The sequence below is a fragment of the Hippopotamus amphibius genome, chromosome X (genome assembly GCF_030028045.1).
Source record: "Hippopotamus amphibius kiboko isolate mHipAmp2 chromosome X, mHipAmp2.hap2, whole genome shotgun sequence".
NCBI classification, from domain to species: domain Eukaryota; kingdom Metazoa; phylum Chordata; class Mammalia; order Artiodactyla; family Hippopotamidae; genus Hippopotamus; species Hippopotamus amphibius.
In genome coordinates, this window is record NC_080203.1 from 110929999 (window position 1) to 110951437 (window position 21439).

At 36.4% G+C, this 21439-nt stretch overlaps 1 protein-coding gene across 1 annotated transcript in view; it reads right to left on the reverse strand.

Annotated features, from left to right (window-relative positions):
- Positions 1-21439, reverse strand: part of IL1RAPL1 (interleukin 1 receptor accessory protein like 1) — a 626403-nt gene that overhangs the window by 522351 nt on the left and 82613 nt on the right. The window contains exons 4-5 of the mRNA XM_057717680.1: positions 9337-9523; positions 6675-6828 (exon numbers count right to left, since the gene is read on the reverse strand). Coding sequence (XP_057573663.1) covers positions 6675-6828; positions 9337-9523 — 341 coding nt within the window. The remainder of the gene's footprint in view (positions 1-6674; positions 6829-9336; positions 9524-21439) is intronic.

Here is a 21439-nt window from a genome sequence, read left to right on the forward strand (position 1 = left end):
AAGTGAATCAGCTGTATTTATACATATATCCCCATATCCCCTCCCTCTTGAGTCTCCCTCCCACCCTCCCTATCCCACTTCTCTAGGTCATCACCAAGCATTGAGTTGATCTCCCTGTGGTATAGCTACTTTAGAAGACAGTTTGGCATCTTCTCACAAAGCTAAATATAATCTTACCATATACTCTAAAAATTATATTCCTAGGTATTTTTTCAACTAATTTGAAAACATATCAACAGAAAAACCTGCACAATAATGTATATAGTAGCTTAATTCATAATCTTCAAAAACTGGAAGCACCCAAGATACACTGTTCAAAAGATGAATCGACAAACTATGGTACAGCCACACAGTAGAATATTGTTCAGTGACAAAAAGAAATGAGCTATCATGAATGAACCTTGAAGATACTATGCTAAGTGAAATAAACCATACACAAAAAGACAAATATTGTATAATTCTACTTATTTAAGATATCAATAGGATGGTCTAATTTATGGTTACAGAAAATAGAGGGGTGGTTCCCAGGGACTGGTGGGAGGAGAGAATGGGGAATTAATGTTTAACGGGTAGAGAGTTTCAGTTTGGAAAGATGAAAAAGTTTTAGACATAGATGGTGGTAATCATTGCACATAATGTTAATGTACTGAGTGCCAGTGAAATGTATACCTAAAAATGGCTAAAATGGTAAATTTTGTTACTTATATTTTACAACATAAACAAAAAAAGATTCTTTGAGCTCAACATCTAGAAATCTTAACTGGCTGCCCTCCGGACTCAGAAACTGGGCTTATATTCGGCTCCAATCATTAATCTTTGTTTTTTTGTGTGTGTTTTTATAGAAGTGTCTCTTAATAAATCCCTGACTGCTTGCACCATACAGGCCTAACTTTGGGAGCTTACCTGAAAAACTGCCTCCTGAAACGAGACACAACTCTTTAACTGAACTAACCAATTCTCAGGACTAAGAATGGTTCATTGTGATACGAAGCCATCTACCAACTCAGCTTCTAGATTGTAAAACTTACTGGGGACATTTCAAAGGGTGGGAATAAAGGGTAGCAGAATGTGCCACCCCAAAATACACCTCTTTGGTATAAAGATTAGTTTGAGCTGGTCATTTTGAGAAAATGCAGACAGAGGAGCAGCTCTGAAAACAAACTAAGAGTTACCCTTTTGTAAGGGAAATTTATACATATCAAGAAAATCTTCATTTATGTAAGGGTGTCTTCCTTTCTGTACCAGGAAGAGAAGAATGAATAAATCTCCAGAAACTCTTACCAATCCAGAAGGCATTTAGATTTAGATTTAGACTTACCCTTGTTTACTGTGCTTTTCTTGGTAACCTCCTATAACAGGCCTCCCCGCCCCCCCCCCCCACCCCAAGAAAAAAAAAACCTTTCTTCTGTCTTTAGCTGAAGATGATATTTAAGGTGGTGGCTTTGGCCGTCTTGGGGAGGTACTAAGTTTCCCTGGGTATCTTCCAGGTATATGTGACATATACATGTTAACAAACTTCTGTTTGTTTTCCTCGTGTTACTCTTTCATTACAGGGGGTCTGAGCCAAGAACTCTGAAGGGTAGACAGAAAATTATTTTTCCTCCCCACCAACGTTAATGTATGCAAAATTTTAAAGACATTATTTAAGAGGATGGAAGATCCCAGGAGATTATGCAGAATGTTATAAAACAACCTAACTATATTACAACCTCATTGAAGGGGATGGGAAGAAAAGATGCTGACCTAAGTAACTCTGGTAATGAGTTGAGTCTGTAAGACTAAAGTTAAAAGAAACTGTATATAAGCAATGTACTCTAGTCTATAAAGTCGTTTCTCATAGGAGTACAGGTCAACAATTCTGATTGCATTACACCCCTATATTGGAAATAAACAAGTAAATAGATGGCAAATGGTAGTAACCAGGTTTCTCACTACTGGACAGATAAGCCAAACCAAGAGGCTAGAATGATCTCTATGGTAATGGATTAAAGTTAGAGACATAAGTATGAACTCATGTTTAGTTCAATATAGATATGGATGGTTACATATAGAAATATTTCTAGCTATGGATATGTACCTGGGTTAGTATACTTCCTTGCTCTGTCAAACGAGAGGTCTTAGAAGCAACTATAATCCATTAGCAATGAGTATTCCCAATGCCCGGATCTTAGTTTCTAGTACCATTCTCCAATAAAAGGAAAAAGGGCTCTTTGGAAGAAATAGCTGATTCAGCACTGGGGCAGGAAATACATAAGATGATCCTGGAGCACCTGGTAGGGTCTGAAAATAAAGAAATACTCAAACACGCACACACACGCACGCGCGCACACACACACACAACTAAAAGAGCTCCAAAGGGCCAAAGTTGGAACAAACTGATCAACAAAATCAGTAAGGTGATGGTGGATACAAACCAAAGTATAAAAGAAATATCCATGAGTCCATACTGATATAGACAATGATTGAATAAGTAGATAAATGTAGGAAAATAGATATATGTCACACGCAGAAGAATTCCAAATAATTTAAGTACATACTCTGACTTCAAAGAGGTAGGGGCATAACTCCTCACTCCTTAAGTGTGGACTACAGATAGTGACTTCCTTCCAAAGAGTACAGTAGGGAAAGCAGAGAAAAAAGAGTAAGTTTACAGTGGCAAAATCTGACCAACCAGTGACAAACGTTACCAAGTGCTGAATGTCAAAATCAAGAGTAACGCCATGTTGATAGTACGATACGTTGTGATTTTTACCTCTGTGGTCTTCCAGGAATATAATTCAAGTCTAATAATAAGAAAAACATCAAACAAACACAATTGAAGGACATTCTACAATTCTACTCATTAAAATTGCCAAGATTCTCAAAAACAAGGACAGTCAGAAACAGTAACAGCTAAAAGGTGCCCAAGGAGACAAAACAACTAAATATGATGTGCTATCGTAAATGGGATCCTGGGACAGAAAAAAGACATTTGGTACAAATTAAGCAAATCTGAATAATATATGGACTTTAGTTAATAATAATATAGCAACACTAGTTCATCAATTGTAACAAGTGTACCATACTAATGTTAGGTGTTAATAATAGGGAACACTAGGTGTGGGATAGAGGGGATCTCTTCCTATTATCTTTTTAACTTTTTCTGTAAATGTAAACCTATTCTAAAGCAAAATGCTTATTGGGACTTCCCTGGTGGTGCAGTGGTTAAGAATCCACCTGCCAATGCAGGGGACACGGGTTCAATCCTTGCTCCAGGAAGATTCCACATGCCGCGGAGCAACTAACCCCATGCGCCACAACTATTGAGCCTGAGCTCTAGAGCCCATGAGCCACAACTGCTGAGCCCATGAGCCGCAACTACTGAAGCCCACGCGCCTATAGAGCCCATGCTCTGCAACAAGAGAAGCCACGGCAATGAGGAGCCTGCGCACCACAACAGAAGAGTAGCCCCCACTCGCCGCAACTAGAGAAAGCTCGTGTGCAGCAACGAAGACCTAACACAGCCAATTAATTAATTAATTAATTAATTAATTTTTAAAAAACAACTTTAAAGTAAAATGCTTACTTAAAAAAAGAGAGAGACATTGTCTTTGATGCTGAAAAATTCATGTTTTTGTGAAAAACCAGGAGTGGCAACAAATAGTTATAATGCAATGTGATAAGTACTGCAATGGTGATTCTAAAAATGCTCTGAATGTATGAAGAACTATAGACCTCAGAACAGAGGTAAAAGCTTAGCTGTACCTCAAAGAAAGACATTTCAGAGGAAGCACACCAGGAGCAAGGGTTCAGAGGGAGGATATTTGGAGAAGAACAGTAAAACAGAGTGGCTGAGGCATAGAGAAGAGGGTAGAGGCTACAGACGATGCTGAAACACCTTGTTTATTTTTTTTTAACTGTTTAACGTACACCAAAAGTGCCAAGCAGGTTTATTATTTCTTTCACTGTGATCTGTTTTCCTGAACCACTACTTCAGTTAGTAGACACATATAATTGTAATAAATGAAAGAGCTCCCATAAAAGCTTACAATATGACCTGTACAATGCCACTTTATCCAGAAATTTCTTTTCTCTTCACATATGACTTTTTTTTTATTTTAAAGAAACATTCTAACACACTTCAAAATATATACTGTCACCTAACGCAGATCCGCTAAAACTAAATATCATGCTTTGCATAAGATTTACATTAAGTATAACACGGTCATGATATGCAGAAAACCAAGATACAAAACAGGGATTAATTATCATGCAGAGAAAATGCCCACCTTTGTTGCTTTACTGAGAGTTTGAGTTCTAAGAATTGTTCTTTAATTTGGCCACAGGCAAAGTAAATGAACTATAGTGTAACACTATTTAAAGCAATGTTATACATAAATATATCTTGTCAATAGACTTCTTGTTAAAACCTAAAATGCATTTTAATACATTATTTTTAACTATGGGATATGCAGCTCCATGATTCAACCAAAATTTCACATATAACCTAATTTTGCTTTATACTTTATTTCCCCAAATCAACATCACAGATAGAGCTATTTAAGTTAGAGGTATTCATAATAATCAGTTGAATTAAAACTTTCATTAAAACTTTCACTAACTTCCTTTTGGATATCAAGAAATCATTATTCCTTTTTGCATAAAGAAAAGGAGATATTTTTGAAGTAATGAATGCACAAAAAAATAATAGCCGTGGGTAGCATTTAGGAGAAAACAATTCTATTACTGATTGTACAAAATAGCTTCATTTACATCATTTTACCTTTTAGGACCCAGTTTCCAGCCTTTAGGAGACTGTTTTCCAATCACCTCTTACTAGACAGTGTTTTAATAATCTTGAGTTTCTAGAAAGGGGAAAGATGTGCTTACCAAGAATTACTTCTACACTCCAAAGAATAAAGACTAGAAGTTCACCCTATCTTTTTTTTCAGAATAGATATTTTTCATTATATTTTAAAATTCCTTTGTCTCAATACCTACTCCTTAAAAAGCTACTTTAGTACAGATTAACAGCAAAAAATAAGTAATAAAATATTCAGTATTTATTGTAAAGAAAACCCAAGTATAGACAGTTATGTTTTTCACTGTTCCATCAAACAGGGAGGTAAAGTGATAAAAGTGTTAAATTTAATTTTCTATACAAAGACCTACTACACACAACAAAGCTGAAAACCAAACTAATGTAAATCATACATGTGTACATCATAGGTACATAATACATGACTAAATGTGTCTTTACTATTCAAGTGTATCATGTATCGCTATTCTCAGTTATTCACTGGGTCTAATACCTATCAAAGGCATTACCAAGAAGTGTCTTATTTATTTAACTAAATTTCCTTTCAATCTGAATAATTACTATCCATCAAATGAATTTCATGAAATCAGATTTTTTTTTAAGTCAAACTATATCATAATTTCAAGATTTAAAGATGGTTATTGTACATGAAGGTGACTGCCACAGAACACTTTTCATATATAGGAGAACTATTTTAAGTGGCTCGGTGAACAAATAGAAATCTCTTTAAAGTATCTGATAGCTTTTTCTTACTTTTATATATATGTTTCATAAAAATGATTGCACAGGGACTTCCCTGGTGGTCCGGTGGTTAAGACTCCAGGCGTCCACTGCAGGGGGTGTGGGTTTCATCCCTGGTCAGGGAACTGAGATCCCGTATGCCATGCAGTGGGACCAAAAAGTTAAAAAAAGAAAAAAAAAAGTTTGTACAAAGACTGTCACTGAGAAGGATCTCTCTTAATAAGATGAGAATAATGCCTAACTGCCTAATGCATTGATCTTGACTTCCCACTCCCGCTTTTTTTCTGTTGGAATCGTTTTGAGAGAAGTGTGCAATAACATAAAACAAGGAATGAATACAATATTTAACGTGACATCATTTAACATGACAAAAATGATGCATATTTGGGTATATTCTGTTTTGCAAATTGATATCATACATATCAGCTTACCTCATTCAATTCTTGCAAAAATACTATGAAATAAACAAGGCAAACTTTACCATTGCCATTTTATACATGAGGAAAGTATATTTTGAAGGTTATGGTAATTAAAATAAAGTCACGTGACTAGTGAGCTGTAGATTTGTGCTAACAGACAGTGTTCTGAATCTTGTTCTCATGCCCTTCTACCTTAGCAACCAGATATGCGAATGAGTCTATGCAATGCACCTCACATAATTATTCAATTATTGTACCTGAAATTTTGTTATATTCAAGTTCATGAGAACACATATGTCAGGTTCATAGAGTGATAAATGAATAAAAAAGTAATTTTTCGAATTTGGAGCAAGACAGGAAGATAGGTACATTTCATATATTCCATTTCAACACTCTAGGAAATGTTTCCAAAAATAATACCACTATAAAATATAAGCATAATTTTCTGAAACTGTAAACTCATTATTTCAACTACTTCCAAAAGCTAACATTTCTATAATCCCCTAAGCCTATTTTCTTTAACCTTTCAAACGCATTTCAGGATAACATGATTTGAAAGCAAGGAGGAATAAATTTCACCTATAGAATCCACTTAGTATTTGGTTAAGCACTTCTTTCATTGCAAAGATTTGAAAAAAATCAATATGCAGCACAGAAACGAAACTTAAAATGTTAGTTTCATTACCTGCAAATGAAATACTGAAGACTGTGCTTACCTGTAACAGTTAGTTCAGTAGTTCTTCTCACAACAAAGCCTCCATATTTTAATTCACACGTATAATTTCCAATGTCGTCTTCTCTGACTTCTCTTATAAGCAGGGTATCTCTTTTGAATACAATACTTGGCCTCCATGTTTTTGTCCTACATTCCTACATGAAGAACATAAAATTTTTATAGTACATATAGTAACTCAAAAATAAAGTACTTAAGATAACTAAACTAAAAGCTTCTAAAGTTAGATTTTAAAAGTGCTAGAGTTTGGAATTAATGCTAAAGATTTTCAAACCTTCTCCACATCTCCAGGAAATCTGGTACCTCAATTTGAAAAAAGCACTTTTAGCAAGAGTCACTTTAATAATATCTAAGATTAGTGTCTCTTTAATCAGATATATATTGATTTATTAGATACAAGAAAAGGACATTTATTAAGATTACTCCTGACATCATTTTTAGAAGCAAATACACTACATTTGATGATTATGAAATTAACCACCTTGACAGTGATAACATAAAATATAAAATGAATTTTTTACTGGAAAGCAGAAGTAATTCTATAGAGAAAATGCTTTAATTCAATATTTTAAATCTTTTAATGTTGCATTTAGAAATAATTCAGTCTTTTCATAGCATATATATTCTACAATCCATGGAAGAAATGGCCATTGTTTATATGCAAAGTCTTTATAGTCCCATAGGTCTACCGAATTATGGTCTCTGCTTTAAGCTTTGGATTATAATAATGTTGGCTCAGGAGATTTCAATTTTTGCCAAACAGAAGTCCATTTTCTCTTGCCAGATTTGAAATCAATGGAATGAGGATAAAATAGCTTTAAACCTTTTAACACTATTGAGGTAATATATTTTTTTTAATTTATTGCCAAGTCAAATTTATGCAGACCATTATTTTGATTATGTGTCTCAATGCCTGTGTATAATTGGGGGACAATTATCTGGTTATGTCAGTCCAAAATACACTCTTCCTATCCACATATTAGTTGCATAAACTGTCATACTTGCATAAATTATGCACTAAATATATGCAATATATATTCCCTTGACTATGAAAACATAATCTGAATTGTTACAAGACTTAAATTCTACACATAATCCATCTCCACCCATCACTTCACTAATTATGGTCTTTACAGCATAAGGTCACAATGACTGGGGAGAGCTGGAAACATGACTAAAGGACCAACATGAGGCCAGCCATTTGAAAAACTGAGTGTATGACTCTGTGTGTGTGTGTGTGTGTGTGTGTGTGTGTGTTTAGTCTCTAACGTTGCAGCAAATTTTGAGATACTATTTGCAAAAAGTAAGAAAAAGTGCATGACTCTTAAGGTCAACTTATTAGTAAACAACAAATAAACTGCATATCTAGAAGCTGAATGTACACATATGAGTATTAGAAAAATACGTGCACTTGAAGACCTTGGGTCAAACTCCCAATACCACTTCCATTTGAGGAAATCATCAGGGCTTGCTTAGAAATCTTCTGTGGAAAGCAGGCAAACCACAGAAAATCAATGTGAGGAATACTCATGTAATTTAAAAACATAAAAAGTAAAGCTCATAGCACAGGGACAGAAATAGAGGGGCTAATATTTAAGGGTTATTTAACACTGTCTAAGATAGAAATCCAAGAGAAAAGTAGAAAAATATTTCAACATTTTTGAATGTTCTGAATACTTGATGTTCTGAATACTCCATTGTGTATTACCAAGAATCAAAATTAAGTCATTCAGAGAAGGGCATTGCTAATTTTGGAAAAATCCTTTAAAAACTGTTGTACTGTATTGATGTATTTCCCGTTTCATTTCTAATAAGTTTTGAATTCATAAGCTATCAATCCTGAGAGCTCACATTCTGTATACTGACATTTGTGAACCTAGTTACTAAAAGATCCAGCTCCCTAAATTCCTATTTCCAGTTAGTCGGACAAAGCAAAGGCTACACTAGGAATCTTTAAACTATGGATAAAATATTCCAGGCAAATGTTCATAGCATCTACACTGTATTTTCTTGAGTATGTGCAATAACAAATGCATCTTTTATGATATAAATAAGTTGGAGAATATGTTCAAATCTTGAAATTCAGTCAAAATCAATGATGTGACAGGAAGAACAGTGTCTGATTATTCTGCTTATGCCTAGTTTCTTTTGATTTTTGAAAAAAACCTAATTGAGCATTATTTTTATAATGGTATACACTTTTTATCAGATTTATGCTTTTATACAAGAGGGATTAGAATATGCACAAAGCTTCTTCCATTAAACAGGATATTTCAATAAAACTACTGTACCATTTTATCACAGAAGCAAGTCAATCCTCTATTTTGGACTGCTTATATGAAGAGTTTGAAATGAATGCTTAATGTATTTGAGTTCCTGAGATTAGCAACACAGATTATAATAGACTTGATAGGATTATCAGCATAACTAGATATATATATTAACACAATAGCTTATTACACTGGACTAGGATTATCAAAGCCACTGGTTTAAAAACTTACAGGGACCAGCACAACTTGCTGTAGTATCTTAGGAAGGCAGAACTGACCTATATAACACCTATTTAAATGTTTTTATCCAACTTGCCCTAGAATAAGATACACATTAATCTATTTATAAGCAATAAAATCATTCATAGTCCATACCTTATACCACAGGATTTCAGGTTCTCTTGTTGGTAGTAAAAAATCTTCTATGTCACGGCATGAAATTTCCTTGCTTTTGCTAAGTTCAGCTTTATCAAAGTACTTCATCTTGGAATTGTAGCAGAGTCCAGTGTCATTTTCACCCACTGTCAGTGAGATGGATACCTTCATACAGTAAGTGGAGTTTCTGTAACAAAGCAGAATAAATATGGTGGCCTGGTGTGAACAAAAAGCAACTGTTGCCAAGGCAATGTATTTACTCCACTCAAAAAGGGAGAGAGGGATTAAAAAAATCTATTGATTAATTAATGTATGGTATCATGGCTTATTCCACAGGGATCTATCTTGTTAGCCAGCTAAACAATGTTTGGTTCTGTTAAATCATTTGTATATTTTTCGTATGCTGGGAAAAAAAGTTTTATGTTATATACAGGTTTGATCTGAAAAACTGTTCGAGATTTTTGTTATCTAGAAAAATAAAAGTAATAAAGGAAGATTTAGGTCAAAAAAGAAGTCAAGCCTGGGTATAATTATGCTAAAATTGGTAAACTCATATTTAGCCATAAAAAAGAATGAAATAATGCCATCTGCAGCGACAGGGATGGACCTAGAGATTGTCATACTGAGTGAAGTAAGACAGAGAAAGACAAATATCATATGCTATCACTTATATGTGGAATCTAAAATATGGCACAAAGGAACCTATCTACAAAACAGAAACAGACTCACAGACATAGAGAATAGAGTCGTGGTTGCCAAGGTAGAAAGAGGGGGAGATAAATTGGAAACTGGGATTGACATACATACGCTACTATATGTAAAATAGAATACTAATAAGAACCTACTGTACAGCACAGGGAACTCAATGCAATACTCTGTAATGACCTATATGGGAGAAGAATCTAAGAAAGAGTGGATAGGGACTTCCCTGGTGGTCCAGTGGTTAAGACTCCACACTTCCAATGCAGGGGGCATGGGTTCCATCCCTGGTTGGGGAACTAAGATCCCATGTGCAGCATGGTGCAGCCAAAAAATAAAAATAAAAATAAATAAATAAAATTAAATAAAAATAAATAAATAAACGAGTAGATAGATAGATATAACTGATTCACTTTGCTGTACAGCAGGAACTACCACAACACTGTAAAGAAACTATACTCCAATAAAAATTAGTTAAAAACAAAATAAAATTGGTAAACTGAACAAAGAAGAAGAAGAATGTAACTGACCTATTAAGCATAACAGAAAGACAGGAATAAGGTTGTTCAATTGTCTTGCTAGGAGGAGAGGTTTTCATTGAGTCTGGGCAGAAAACAGTCTTGGATAAAAGTACTGCTAAATGACTATCTTTACAGGCCCATATCCATTTGGACTGGGATCTGCAGTCCAGGTTATGAGACAGGAGAAACATACTAATATATTATGTAAGGACAACGCCATCCTGATAGACAAATTCTACAAAATCAATTCATTAAATCACCATCTCAATTTACTCTTTGCTGGTTCCTAAATCAGGTTTATAATGGAATACATGAAAATAGAAATCATGTTCAGAGATCTCTTTGAAAAGTCGGACCAAAGGAAGTTTTTCTGTAAACTGCACAATTCCCGTTTGCTAATTTAGTCTCTGGACAGTCAACAAACACGGATAATGTGTCAGGCATTGTGCCAGGCAGTGAGAATAAAAATAAAACATCAGATTTAAGGTTTTGCAGAGAACTCTTTCGTTAAGTGCTCGATGGCTTATATATGTACACAGCCATCAAAGTTCTGGACTTGAGTTTTACTGCTATCTTTACAACTTGAGGCAACTTATTCAGCACCTCTGAAACTATCAAGTGGTGTGCAGAGACAACACCTGTCCAAGTATTAAATGTGATACTAAATCAAAATCTGTTTGGCCTGTCCTAGGTGTTCACTGATACTGGTTCCTCTTTGCTCTGCATTGGTCCACGTGGACCACAATCCTCAAGTCCTCCTCCTTATTCAGTCAAGATGCTTTGATGTTTAAGCAGCAACTTGATTTAGATTCTTGGGTTATTTTTTTTAAATGCTAATATGACATGATGAGAATGGCCAGAAAATAGCTAGGTTAGCTGTGGTATAATAAAGAATATATTTGGTCTTTTTTCTAGGTTCCTGGCACAGATCTCCTAAAAGATGTTACAATTTCTTGAGGGTTATTTCCTGAGTATTATTTATAAGGGGCCCCTTTTGATCACATCTGAGTTTATAGGACAGAGCTCCTAGATAGTCTCAGGATGGGGCTGGTCACCAGAAAGACCAAAGGATCGGAGTTAGAACTTTCAGCCTCTCCCACTGAAAGGAAGCGGGGCAGGCACTGGAGATTTAGCCCTATAAAAACTCTTAAACCAAAAGGTTTGACGAGCTTCAGCATTGGCAGTGCTGGGATGGTGGCAGGCCTGGAGAGCACACAGAAGCTCTGTGCCTCTTCTCTCATACCTTGTGCTATACAACTCTTCCACCTGGTTGTTCACTGTAACCTTTGAAATATCCTTTGTAATAAATCAGCAATAGTAATAAACTGACTTCTTGAGTTCTATGATCCATTCTAGCAAACGACAGGATATGAGGAGGGGGTTCTTCAGACCTCTGATTTACAGCCAGTCAGTCAGAAGCATAGGTAATATTGCGGACTTGCAATTGGCATCTGAACTGTGTGTGTGTCATGGGTGGGGCACCTGACGCTAAGTCCAGGTAGACAGTGTGAGAAATGAAATGAATCGAATCATAGCACATTCAGCTGGTTGAAGAAATGCTTGATGTGGGAAAACCCCCACATAACTGGTGTGAGCAGTGTTGAGAGTAGAGGAGAAAAACAGAGTTTTCCATTACTGTTAGTTATTCAGCTTTATATTGGGTAAAAAGAAAATTTCCACAAAATTAGAATTTGGAGCTACTGAATGTAGATTTCTCTAGCTTCATATAATACATAGTCTACAAGTATATAAAATAATTAATAGGTGAAACCATCAACCATTCAAAGGTCAATCAGTAGCCTGAAAAAAGTCCTGAGAGAATGTGCTCAGGGATTTTTCTAGAATGATGAGACATTCCCTGCCCACAGTCCCTCACACTCCAGAAGTGATACACAAGTAAATAGTTGAAATTAAAGGTGATAAGTAGTATAAAGGGGTATGTACCACCACAGTAGTGTCCAAGAAGAAACAAGAAGACCTCATAAATTGTGATATCTGGTTATCTTAAAGTATGAATAAGAATTTAGCAATTTTAAGAAAAGTTATTTCAGAGAAGAGTGTGTGCAAAGGCTTGAAGGCATGAAACAACTTGGCATGCTTGAGGAACTGGAAATAATTTGGTGTGGCTGGGTTATAAAATAGTGATAAAGGAACAGCAGGAACTGAGACTGGAGAGGTATACAGGAGCTGGACTGCAAGTCCTGTAAAGCCACTGTAAATACTTTGGACTTTATGCTGGGAAATGATGACATTTGGATTTTGGAAAGAGTTTTCTGATTGTTGTGAGAAAGATGGATTGGATTGCATTGGATTGGAAGGAAGACTAAATACAGTGAGACAAATTAGAAAGCAACTACATTCATTCAAGAAAAAAAAAACTGCAACTCCAACAAAGGAGTTCTGTCTCCCAGTGAGATAGAAAGGAAGGATCATGTTCAAAATATACTTAAGATATAGAATCAATGTGACAGTGAAGGAGCGAAGGAAAGAGAGAGGCATACAAGATGATAAAGAAGTTTTTCAGATGAGTATATGAAAGGCAGAGTCAATCTTTCAGCATGGAAGACACTGAAAAAGAAACAGCTTTGAGAAAAAGGAAAGTGTGTTAAATTTCAGCTTGAGCTTCACACCCAAGAGGGAAAAAAAATCCTCTTTGGGTCTGCCAGCAATATTGCTCATGCATTATTTATTAATTTAACTCCAGTACAGACTAGAGCATGCTCTTCTTGGGCTCATTTTAAGATAACTTTTTTTCAGGAAAAAAACTTAAGTTATTAACTATCTTAGGATGCTTTCAAATGTGTCTTAAGAAAATATTCAAGGTGTTAAAAAATACTGATATTTGTAGAACACGCTAGAATTCTTAAAGAACAGACTTTTAACTTTTTTTTAAGTTCTTTATTGGAATATAATTGCTTTACACTCTTGTACCAGCTTTTGAGGTACATCAAAGTGAATCAGCTGTATTTATACATATATCCCCATATCCCCTCCCTCCCGCGACTCCCTCCCACCCTCCCTGTCCTGGAAGAACACACTTTTTAAGAAGTAAATCAGTGAATTCTAATTTTGAACCTTTCACATTAATCTTTTAAATTCAAGAGTTTTAGGTTTTCTTTCTCCTCAAACTTATACTGTTGTCAGTTTCCCCACACCTCCTTGTATCAAATATCAGGCCTTTTTTTCTCTTTTATCTCTCTCTCTTTTTTTTTCTACAGGCAGTTGGGTTAAAAGTAAGATCTCTAAAGCTCAACTACAGAGGTTCAGATTCCAGCCCAATCACTCATTACTTTTGAAATTATGGAAAGTTACTTGACCCCTTAGGCTTCCATTTCCTCATTTGTACAAGGAGAAAATAATACTAAAGACCTCATAGGTTGCTGTGGGAATCAAGCATGTTAAAACAGTGTCAGTCTTTTAGTGAGCACTCAGTAAGTATTAGAGCTTATTATCAGTACTGCATCCCTTTTTCCTACTTCTTTTATATTTCTATTTTGCAGTAGGGCTAAACAGTGTTTGTTTACAAGGCAGGTTAGATAGACAATATCACCATGGCAATGCCTTCAGTTCTGTGTGTTTAATTATTGTGAAGCATAAGAATCCAGATAAGTGCAGGGATACGTGATTGGGCTGGACAAGAAAGAGAAAAGTTTATGAAAAATATGACTCTTTACCTTAGCCACCCCCTCCTGCTCTACTATAAATGCAACTGATCCCTAATTTTCAGAAAGTGGCTCCAGATGAGCAAGCACACTTAGATGTTCTTATTTTCCTGTCTTTTATTCCCCAGCTTTGTGAGGTGACTGCTGATTTACCACTGTTTGCTAATGTCTGGAATTCCAGACTCCCCAGGATAGCACTATTTTCAAATTACTTTCAATGTTTTAATACTTGTTTACTGTTTCTGTTCATCAGGAGGTGATTTAAAAAGCTAAAAATAAAGCAGCAGCAAACAAATGCTACAGTCCTATTTACTGAGAAAAGGTAACAGGAAGCAAGCAACTTGTGACACATTAATAAACATATGATCCCCCTGAGGGGAATTACACAGTCTCAAAGTAAAGAGTCCCATCCGCCATCATTAAATTTGCAGCATGACTGCTATGGCACTGTGGCTCTCTGCAGTCAGGAAAATACGGTGGAATGGGGTAAATGGGGAAAGAACGCTCCTCCAGGATTTACGGTAAAAATCATCAGCACATATCTACTCAGCATCTATTGTTTAACAGATGAGCTGCAATCTAGGCAAAAGTTAAGTCGTGATTGCTGATTCCAATGTTTATAAAACAGGTAGAGAGAGACAGGATATTACACGTATGCGGACAAAACAGTTGTTCATAATTGAGAGTCAATACTCATCTTTTCCAGTGAAGAAATTATATTAATGTGAAATTTTTTCAAAACCTAGTTTTCTCTGGCAAGGGTAACTCTGCAGGACACACCAAGTACACAAAATGTACTGTACAAACAACTGAGAGAGAGTTTTCTTTCAATCTCTTGAGGTTACAGCAAAATCAGTTCTACTAATTGGTGGCAGATATGGGATTAGAACTCACACCTCCTAATTTCTAATTCACTGGTCTCTTCTGTACACTACTGAAGATAAGTAGTGCTGGGTTAGTACACATAAACTATATGCACATTGTTTAAAACAAAAGAAAGTTACCTACACTTAGCCCCAATTTTATATTATTTTACATTCTAGAATAAATGCCTACTGGAGAAAGGCAGAACACACTCTAACATGGATTTCTTTGAAAAGTTAAGTCCTTAAACTCCCAAACATCTAATAAGGAATAAAATGCAACAAGCAGCAGGTATTGAAGAAATATCATGGTTTCTTCACCTCTTTCTACTACACAGTTTCTACATATATATACATACTTGTAAAAGGAATGGCTTCCAAAAGGACTGGCTTAGGGCCCTGTCTTGTAAGGGAGACAGAAGTCTGGCCTTAAATCCAGTGCAAATATGGGGGATTAACAAATATTTTTGGACATAGTCAAGAACTAAATCTATGACACAAAAAATAAAATTGAAATATTTTCTGTAAGTACAGTCTCTGGAAGCCCATACAGTATACTGAAGTTCTCCACAGGTTCCTTAGTGGTGTGCTACCTTGAAATAGCGGAAGATGCTGAATTGGCATGCATGGGAGCTACCAGAGACTTTAAAATTTATCTTTTAAAGGATGACAACATTGCGCAGCTACAGATCGAGGTGTAGAAATTTGGGTAGTGCACGCAGGAGGTAAGAAAGAAAAACTATGTGTGGGAAGAGAAATTTTGTGTATTACCTGATTACCTATAGAGTATAATAAAAGCCATGTTATGCCATACCTAAGGGTAGCACAGTTTCAATTATTCTGTAATCACACCCCCTATGCATGATAATGTATAGTATTCAGTGTCTTTCCCCACTCTAACAGAATTACCAGTAACATGATTGTTAAATATGTCCTCTAAACACTTGACCTGTATGTTATGTTAATTTCCTGGTCCCTAGGGGAAATAATATTTCCATCACGTTTGGAAATCTCTTCCCACTTTCTGAAGTGCTGAGAAAGACAGGGATTTGATCAATGTTTTTTAAGGATTAAGTTGTTTTAGGCTTCTGTGTTTTATATCGTTGACTCTAACATTCAGTGGTCTTTTTTCAAGTCATAATCTTTTGTACATAATTTTTGTGTGTGTGAAAACAAAAGCATAGAGTATTTCTGAAGTGTTACAAACATTTGGGCACGGAAAAGCAGCACAGAGGGATGGAAGATATGGAAGTTCAGTTACTACAGTATGGGGCAGAACTCAACTGTTTGGAAGATGGCTCCTTAACCATAAATTCAACTGTACTGTTTAACCATTCTTTGTGAAAATAAAATGCTGGGAATCAAAAATGTCAGGGTTAGATTGTGGAGGGAACATCTTACAGTTTGTTAAGCCTTAAATATACTTTGATAGTTTATTTCTAATCTTAAAGCCTTCCAATTTTTCTGTCTGTAATTTTTTTTTTCTATCAGTCCTTATGGTGATGCCTGAAGCTATGCCTGTGGCCCTTCTCTCTTATCTTTCTCACACACACTATGCTTACAGCTACTGACACTAAATGCGAAATTTGTTTGGATTAGGTTTTCTTTTCAAAAGAGCTCTGGAGGACCTATTGATTTAACTGTGGTTGAAATCAGCCCTTGTGAAAAGATTAGAGTAAGAACACTGAGCAACTGATGAGACCTAAAAATGCCAATTTATTGCCTTCTTGTTCAAAATTCTTTTTTAATAATTTAACCTGTAAGTTCATCTTCATCCTTAATTTTCTGCTAACTATAAATTCAAAATAATTATCTCCCTCTTTTTTGATGGAAAGTGAATAATATAATTTTATCATTTTAATTTTTCTAGCCTAGTATTCCTAGAATATTAAACTTGGGGATGCCTTTGTGTGTGAAATTCTAGTCTAGTGTTTCTCTGTCTGAGTTATTCTTGGGAACGAGAACTTTCAAACTTCACCGCTATAGACCCCAAGGTCTCCTTCCAGACCTCTTCTGGAGGGAAAGAGAGATCAAAAGAAGAAACAAACATGTCACTGAAGGAAACTGGGGCTCAGGAAGTGGGCTCAAGGTCATATAAATGACAAATTTCTTCAGAGAAGCTATGGCTGACCTCTTCTATCACTATCCATCTTATCTGTTTATTTTCTTCATAACAAACACAATTTGGAATTACCTGTTTTCCCTTATTTTGCTTCCTCCTCTCTTAATATGTATTCTTCTCATAATACATAAAATGAGAGAGTTAGCTGTACTCTGAATTCTTAAAAGCATATATTTTTTAACTAAGGTAAAATTCACATGACATAACATTAACCGTTTGAAAGTGCACAGTGAAGTGTCATTTAGTACATTCAAAATGTTGTACAGCCATCACCTCTATCTTGTTCTGAGACATTTTTATCATTCCAAAAGGAAACCCATACCCATTAGCAATCACTCTCCATTTTCTCCTTGACAACCACCAATCTGCTTTCTGTTTTTATGGACTTTGTTTATTCAGAATATTTCATATAAAATAAATCATACAACATGTGGACTTTTGTGTCTGGTTTCTTTCACTTAGCATAATGTGTTCAAGGTTCACTGATGTTGCACTATGTATCTGTACTTCGTTCCTCTTTTTGGCTGAATGATAGCCTATTGTATGGATGTACCATATTTAGTTTTTTGGTATATAAGCTGATGGACATTTGGGTTTGTTTCCACATTTTGGCTATTAAGAATAATGCTGCTAAGAACATTCATCTACAAGTATTTGCTTGTCTTCTTTCAATACTTTTGGGTGCACATGTAGAAGTGGAAATGTTGAGTCATGTGGTTATTCTACACTTAACTTTTATACGATTCAGGCACTTTTCAAAAAAATCTCTTAATCTCTTTCTCCCTTTCTGAACACGCCAGTTTCTCCTGACACATGGAGAATAATCCATTACAGGAATTTGTTCAGTGATGGCCAATGGAGAATAAGGACTTAAGAAGCCTAACCATTTCCCTAAGTGTCTCATACAGTGCCAGGCATACAACAGCCACTCTCGATAAACATTTGTTAAATGAATAAATGAATGAACGAACAAAGTTCTGATTTACATTTATTTTTTGTGTAATCCCTCTTAACAACCCTCACTTACATCTCACTATACTACTTATTACTTCCGCTCCCTGTATGCTTCTTGACAGTGGATGTGGCAAGCAAATCTTTCTTCCAGGCCAGGCAAAAATTATAACACAGCTGTAAAGATTTCCTGGCAATGAATAAAACTTCCAATCACCTGATTATCTCTTCCCACATGCGTACAACAGATCTTCTTTTTAGCTTAGTTGACCTTCTTAATTTGAACGATATCCCACTAATGGGCACATATGCAGAGAAAACCATAATTCAGAAAGACACATGCACCCCAGCATTCACTGCACCACTATTCACAATAGCCAGGACATGGAAGCAACCTAAATGTCCAATGACAGATGAATGGATAAAGAAGATGTGACAAGGAAGGGGATTAAGATGGCAGAGTAGGAGGATGTGCGCTCACTCCCTCTTGTAAGAGCAACGGAATTAAAACTAACTGCTGAACAATCATCAACAGAAAGACATTGGAACTCACCAAAAAAAAACACCCCACCTCCAGAGACAAAGGAGAAGCCACAATGAGACGGCAGGAGGGGTGCAATCGCGTTACAATCAAATCCCATAAATGCTGGGGGGGTGACGCACAAACTGGAGAACAGTTATACTGCAGAAGTCCACCCACTAAAGTGAGGGTTCTGAGCCCCATGTCAGGCTTCCCAACCTGGGACTCCAGCAATGGGAGGAGGAATCCCCAGAGAATCAGACCCTGAAAGCCAGCGGGATTTGATTGCAGGACCTCCACAGGACTGGTGGAAACAGAGACTCCACTCTTGGAGGGCACACAAAAAAGTATGCTCACCAGGACCCGGGGGGAAGGAGCAGTGACCCCATAGGAGACTGAACCAGACCTACCTGCTGGTGTTGGAGGGTTGCCTGCAGAGGTGGGGGGCAGCTGTGGCTCACTGAGGAGGCAGGGGCACTGGCAGCAGGGGCTTTGGGAAGTGCTTATTGGTTTGAGCCCTCCCAGAGTCCACCATTAGCCCGACAAAAGAGCCTGTGGGCTCCACTGCTAGGTGGCCTCAGGCCAAACAACCATCAAGGTGTGAACATACCCCTACCCATTAGCAGACAAGCAGATTAAAGTTTTACTGAGCTCCACCCACCCAGGCCTACCCACCATCAGTCCCTCCCATCAGGAAGCACACAGGAGGCTCCTAGATAGCTTCCTCCAAAAGAGGGCAGACAGCAGTATCAAGCAGTAGCAGCAGTATTTCGTCTTGCAGAAATGAAAATCACAGCCACAGAAAGAGAGAGAAAATGAAAAAGCAGAGGACTTTGTACCAGATGAAGGGACAGGATAAAGCCCCAGAAAAACAACTCAATGAAGAGGAGATAGGCATCCTTACAGAAAAAGAATTCAGAATAATGATGGTGAAGATGATCCAGGACTTTGAAAAAAGACTGGATGCAAAGATCGAAAAGTTTACCAAAGACCTAGAAGAATTAAAGAGCAAACAGAGATATGCAACACAATAATGGAAATGAAAAATACACTAAAGGAACCAATAGCAGATTAACAGAGGCAGAAGGGCGAATAAGTGACCTGGAAGACAGAATGGTGATAATCACTGATGTGGAAAAGAATAAAGAAAAAACAATGAAAAGAACTGAAGACAGCCTAAAAGACCTCTGGGACAATGTTAAACGCACCAACATTCGCATTATAGGGGTCCCAGAAGGAGACGAGAGAGAGAAAGGACCTGAGAAAATATTGGAAGAGAGTATAGTTGAAAACTTCCCTAACATGGGAAAGGAAATAGCTCCCCAAGTCCAGGAAGCACAGAGAGTCCCAGGCAGGATAAACCCAAGGAGAAAGATGCCTAGACATATAGTAGTCAAGCTGACAAAAATTAAAGACAGAGAAAAGTTATTAAAAGCAACAAGGGAAAAACGACAAATAACACACAAGGGAACTCCCATCAGGTTAACAGCTGATTTCTCAGCAGAAACTCTGCAAGCCAGAAGGGAGTGGCACGATATATTTCAAGTGACGAAAGGGAAGAACCTACAGCCAAGAATACTCTACCCAGAAAGGATCTCATTCAGATTCGACGGAGAAATCAAAAGCTTTACAGACAAGCAACAGCTAAGAGAATTCAGCACCACCAAACCAGCCTTACAACAAATGCTAAAGGAACTTCTCTACGCGGGAAACATAAGAGAAGAGAAGGACCTACAAAACAAAAACAAAACAATTAAGAAAATGGTAATAGGAACATACATATCGGTGATTACCTTGAATGTAAATGGACTAAATGCACCAACCAGAAGACACAGACTAGCTGAATGGATACAAAAACAAGACCCATATATATGCTGTCTCAAAAAGATCCACTTCAGACCTAGGGACACATACAGACGGAAAGTGAGGGGATGGAAAAAGATATTCCATGCAAATGAAAATCAAAAGAAAGCTGGAGTAGCAATACTCATATCAGATAAAATAGACTTTAAAATAAAAAACGTTACAAGAGACAAGAAAGGATATTACATAAAGATCAAGGCATCTGTCCAAGAAGAGTAGATAATAATTATAAATATATATGAACCCAATATAGGAGTACCTCAATACATAAGGCAAATGCTAACAACTATGAAAGAGGAAATGCAAGGCAGAAATAAAGACACAGGTGTAGAGAACAAACACATGGACACCAAGCGGGGAAAGCAGGGAGGGTTGAGGGGGAATGAACTGGAAGATTGGGATACCAAATTGTACACTCTAAATATATGCTGTTTATTGTCTGTTAACTGTATCTCAACAAAAGTTATTAAAGAAAAAGATGTGACACATATAGACAATGGAATATTACTCAGCCATAAAAAGGAATGAAATTGGGTCATTTGTAGAGACGTGGATGGCCTAAAGACTGCCATACAGAGTGAAGTCAGAGAGAGAAAAACAAATATATTAATGCATATATGTGGAATTTGAAAAAAATTAGTATAGATGATCTTATTTACAAAGCAGAAATAGAGTCACAGGCACAGAGAACAAACGTATGGATACCAAGAGGTAAAGAGGGGGTGGGATAAATTGGGAGATTGGGATTGATGTATATACACTATTGATAGTACGTATAAAATAGATAACTAATGAGAACCTACTGTATAGCAAGGGAACTCTATTCAATGCACTGTGGTGACCTAAATGGTAAGGAAATCCAAAAAAGAGTGGATATATGTATACATACAGTTGATTCACTT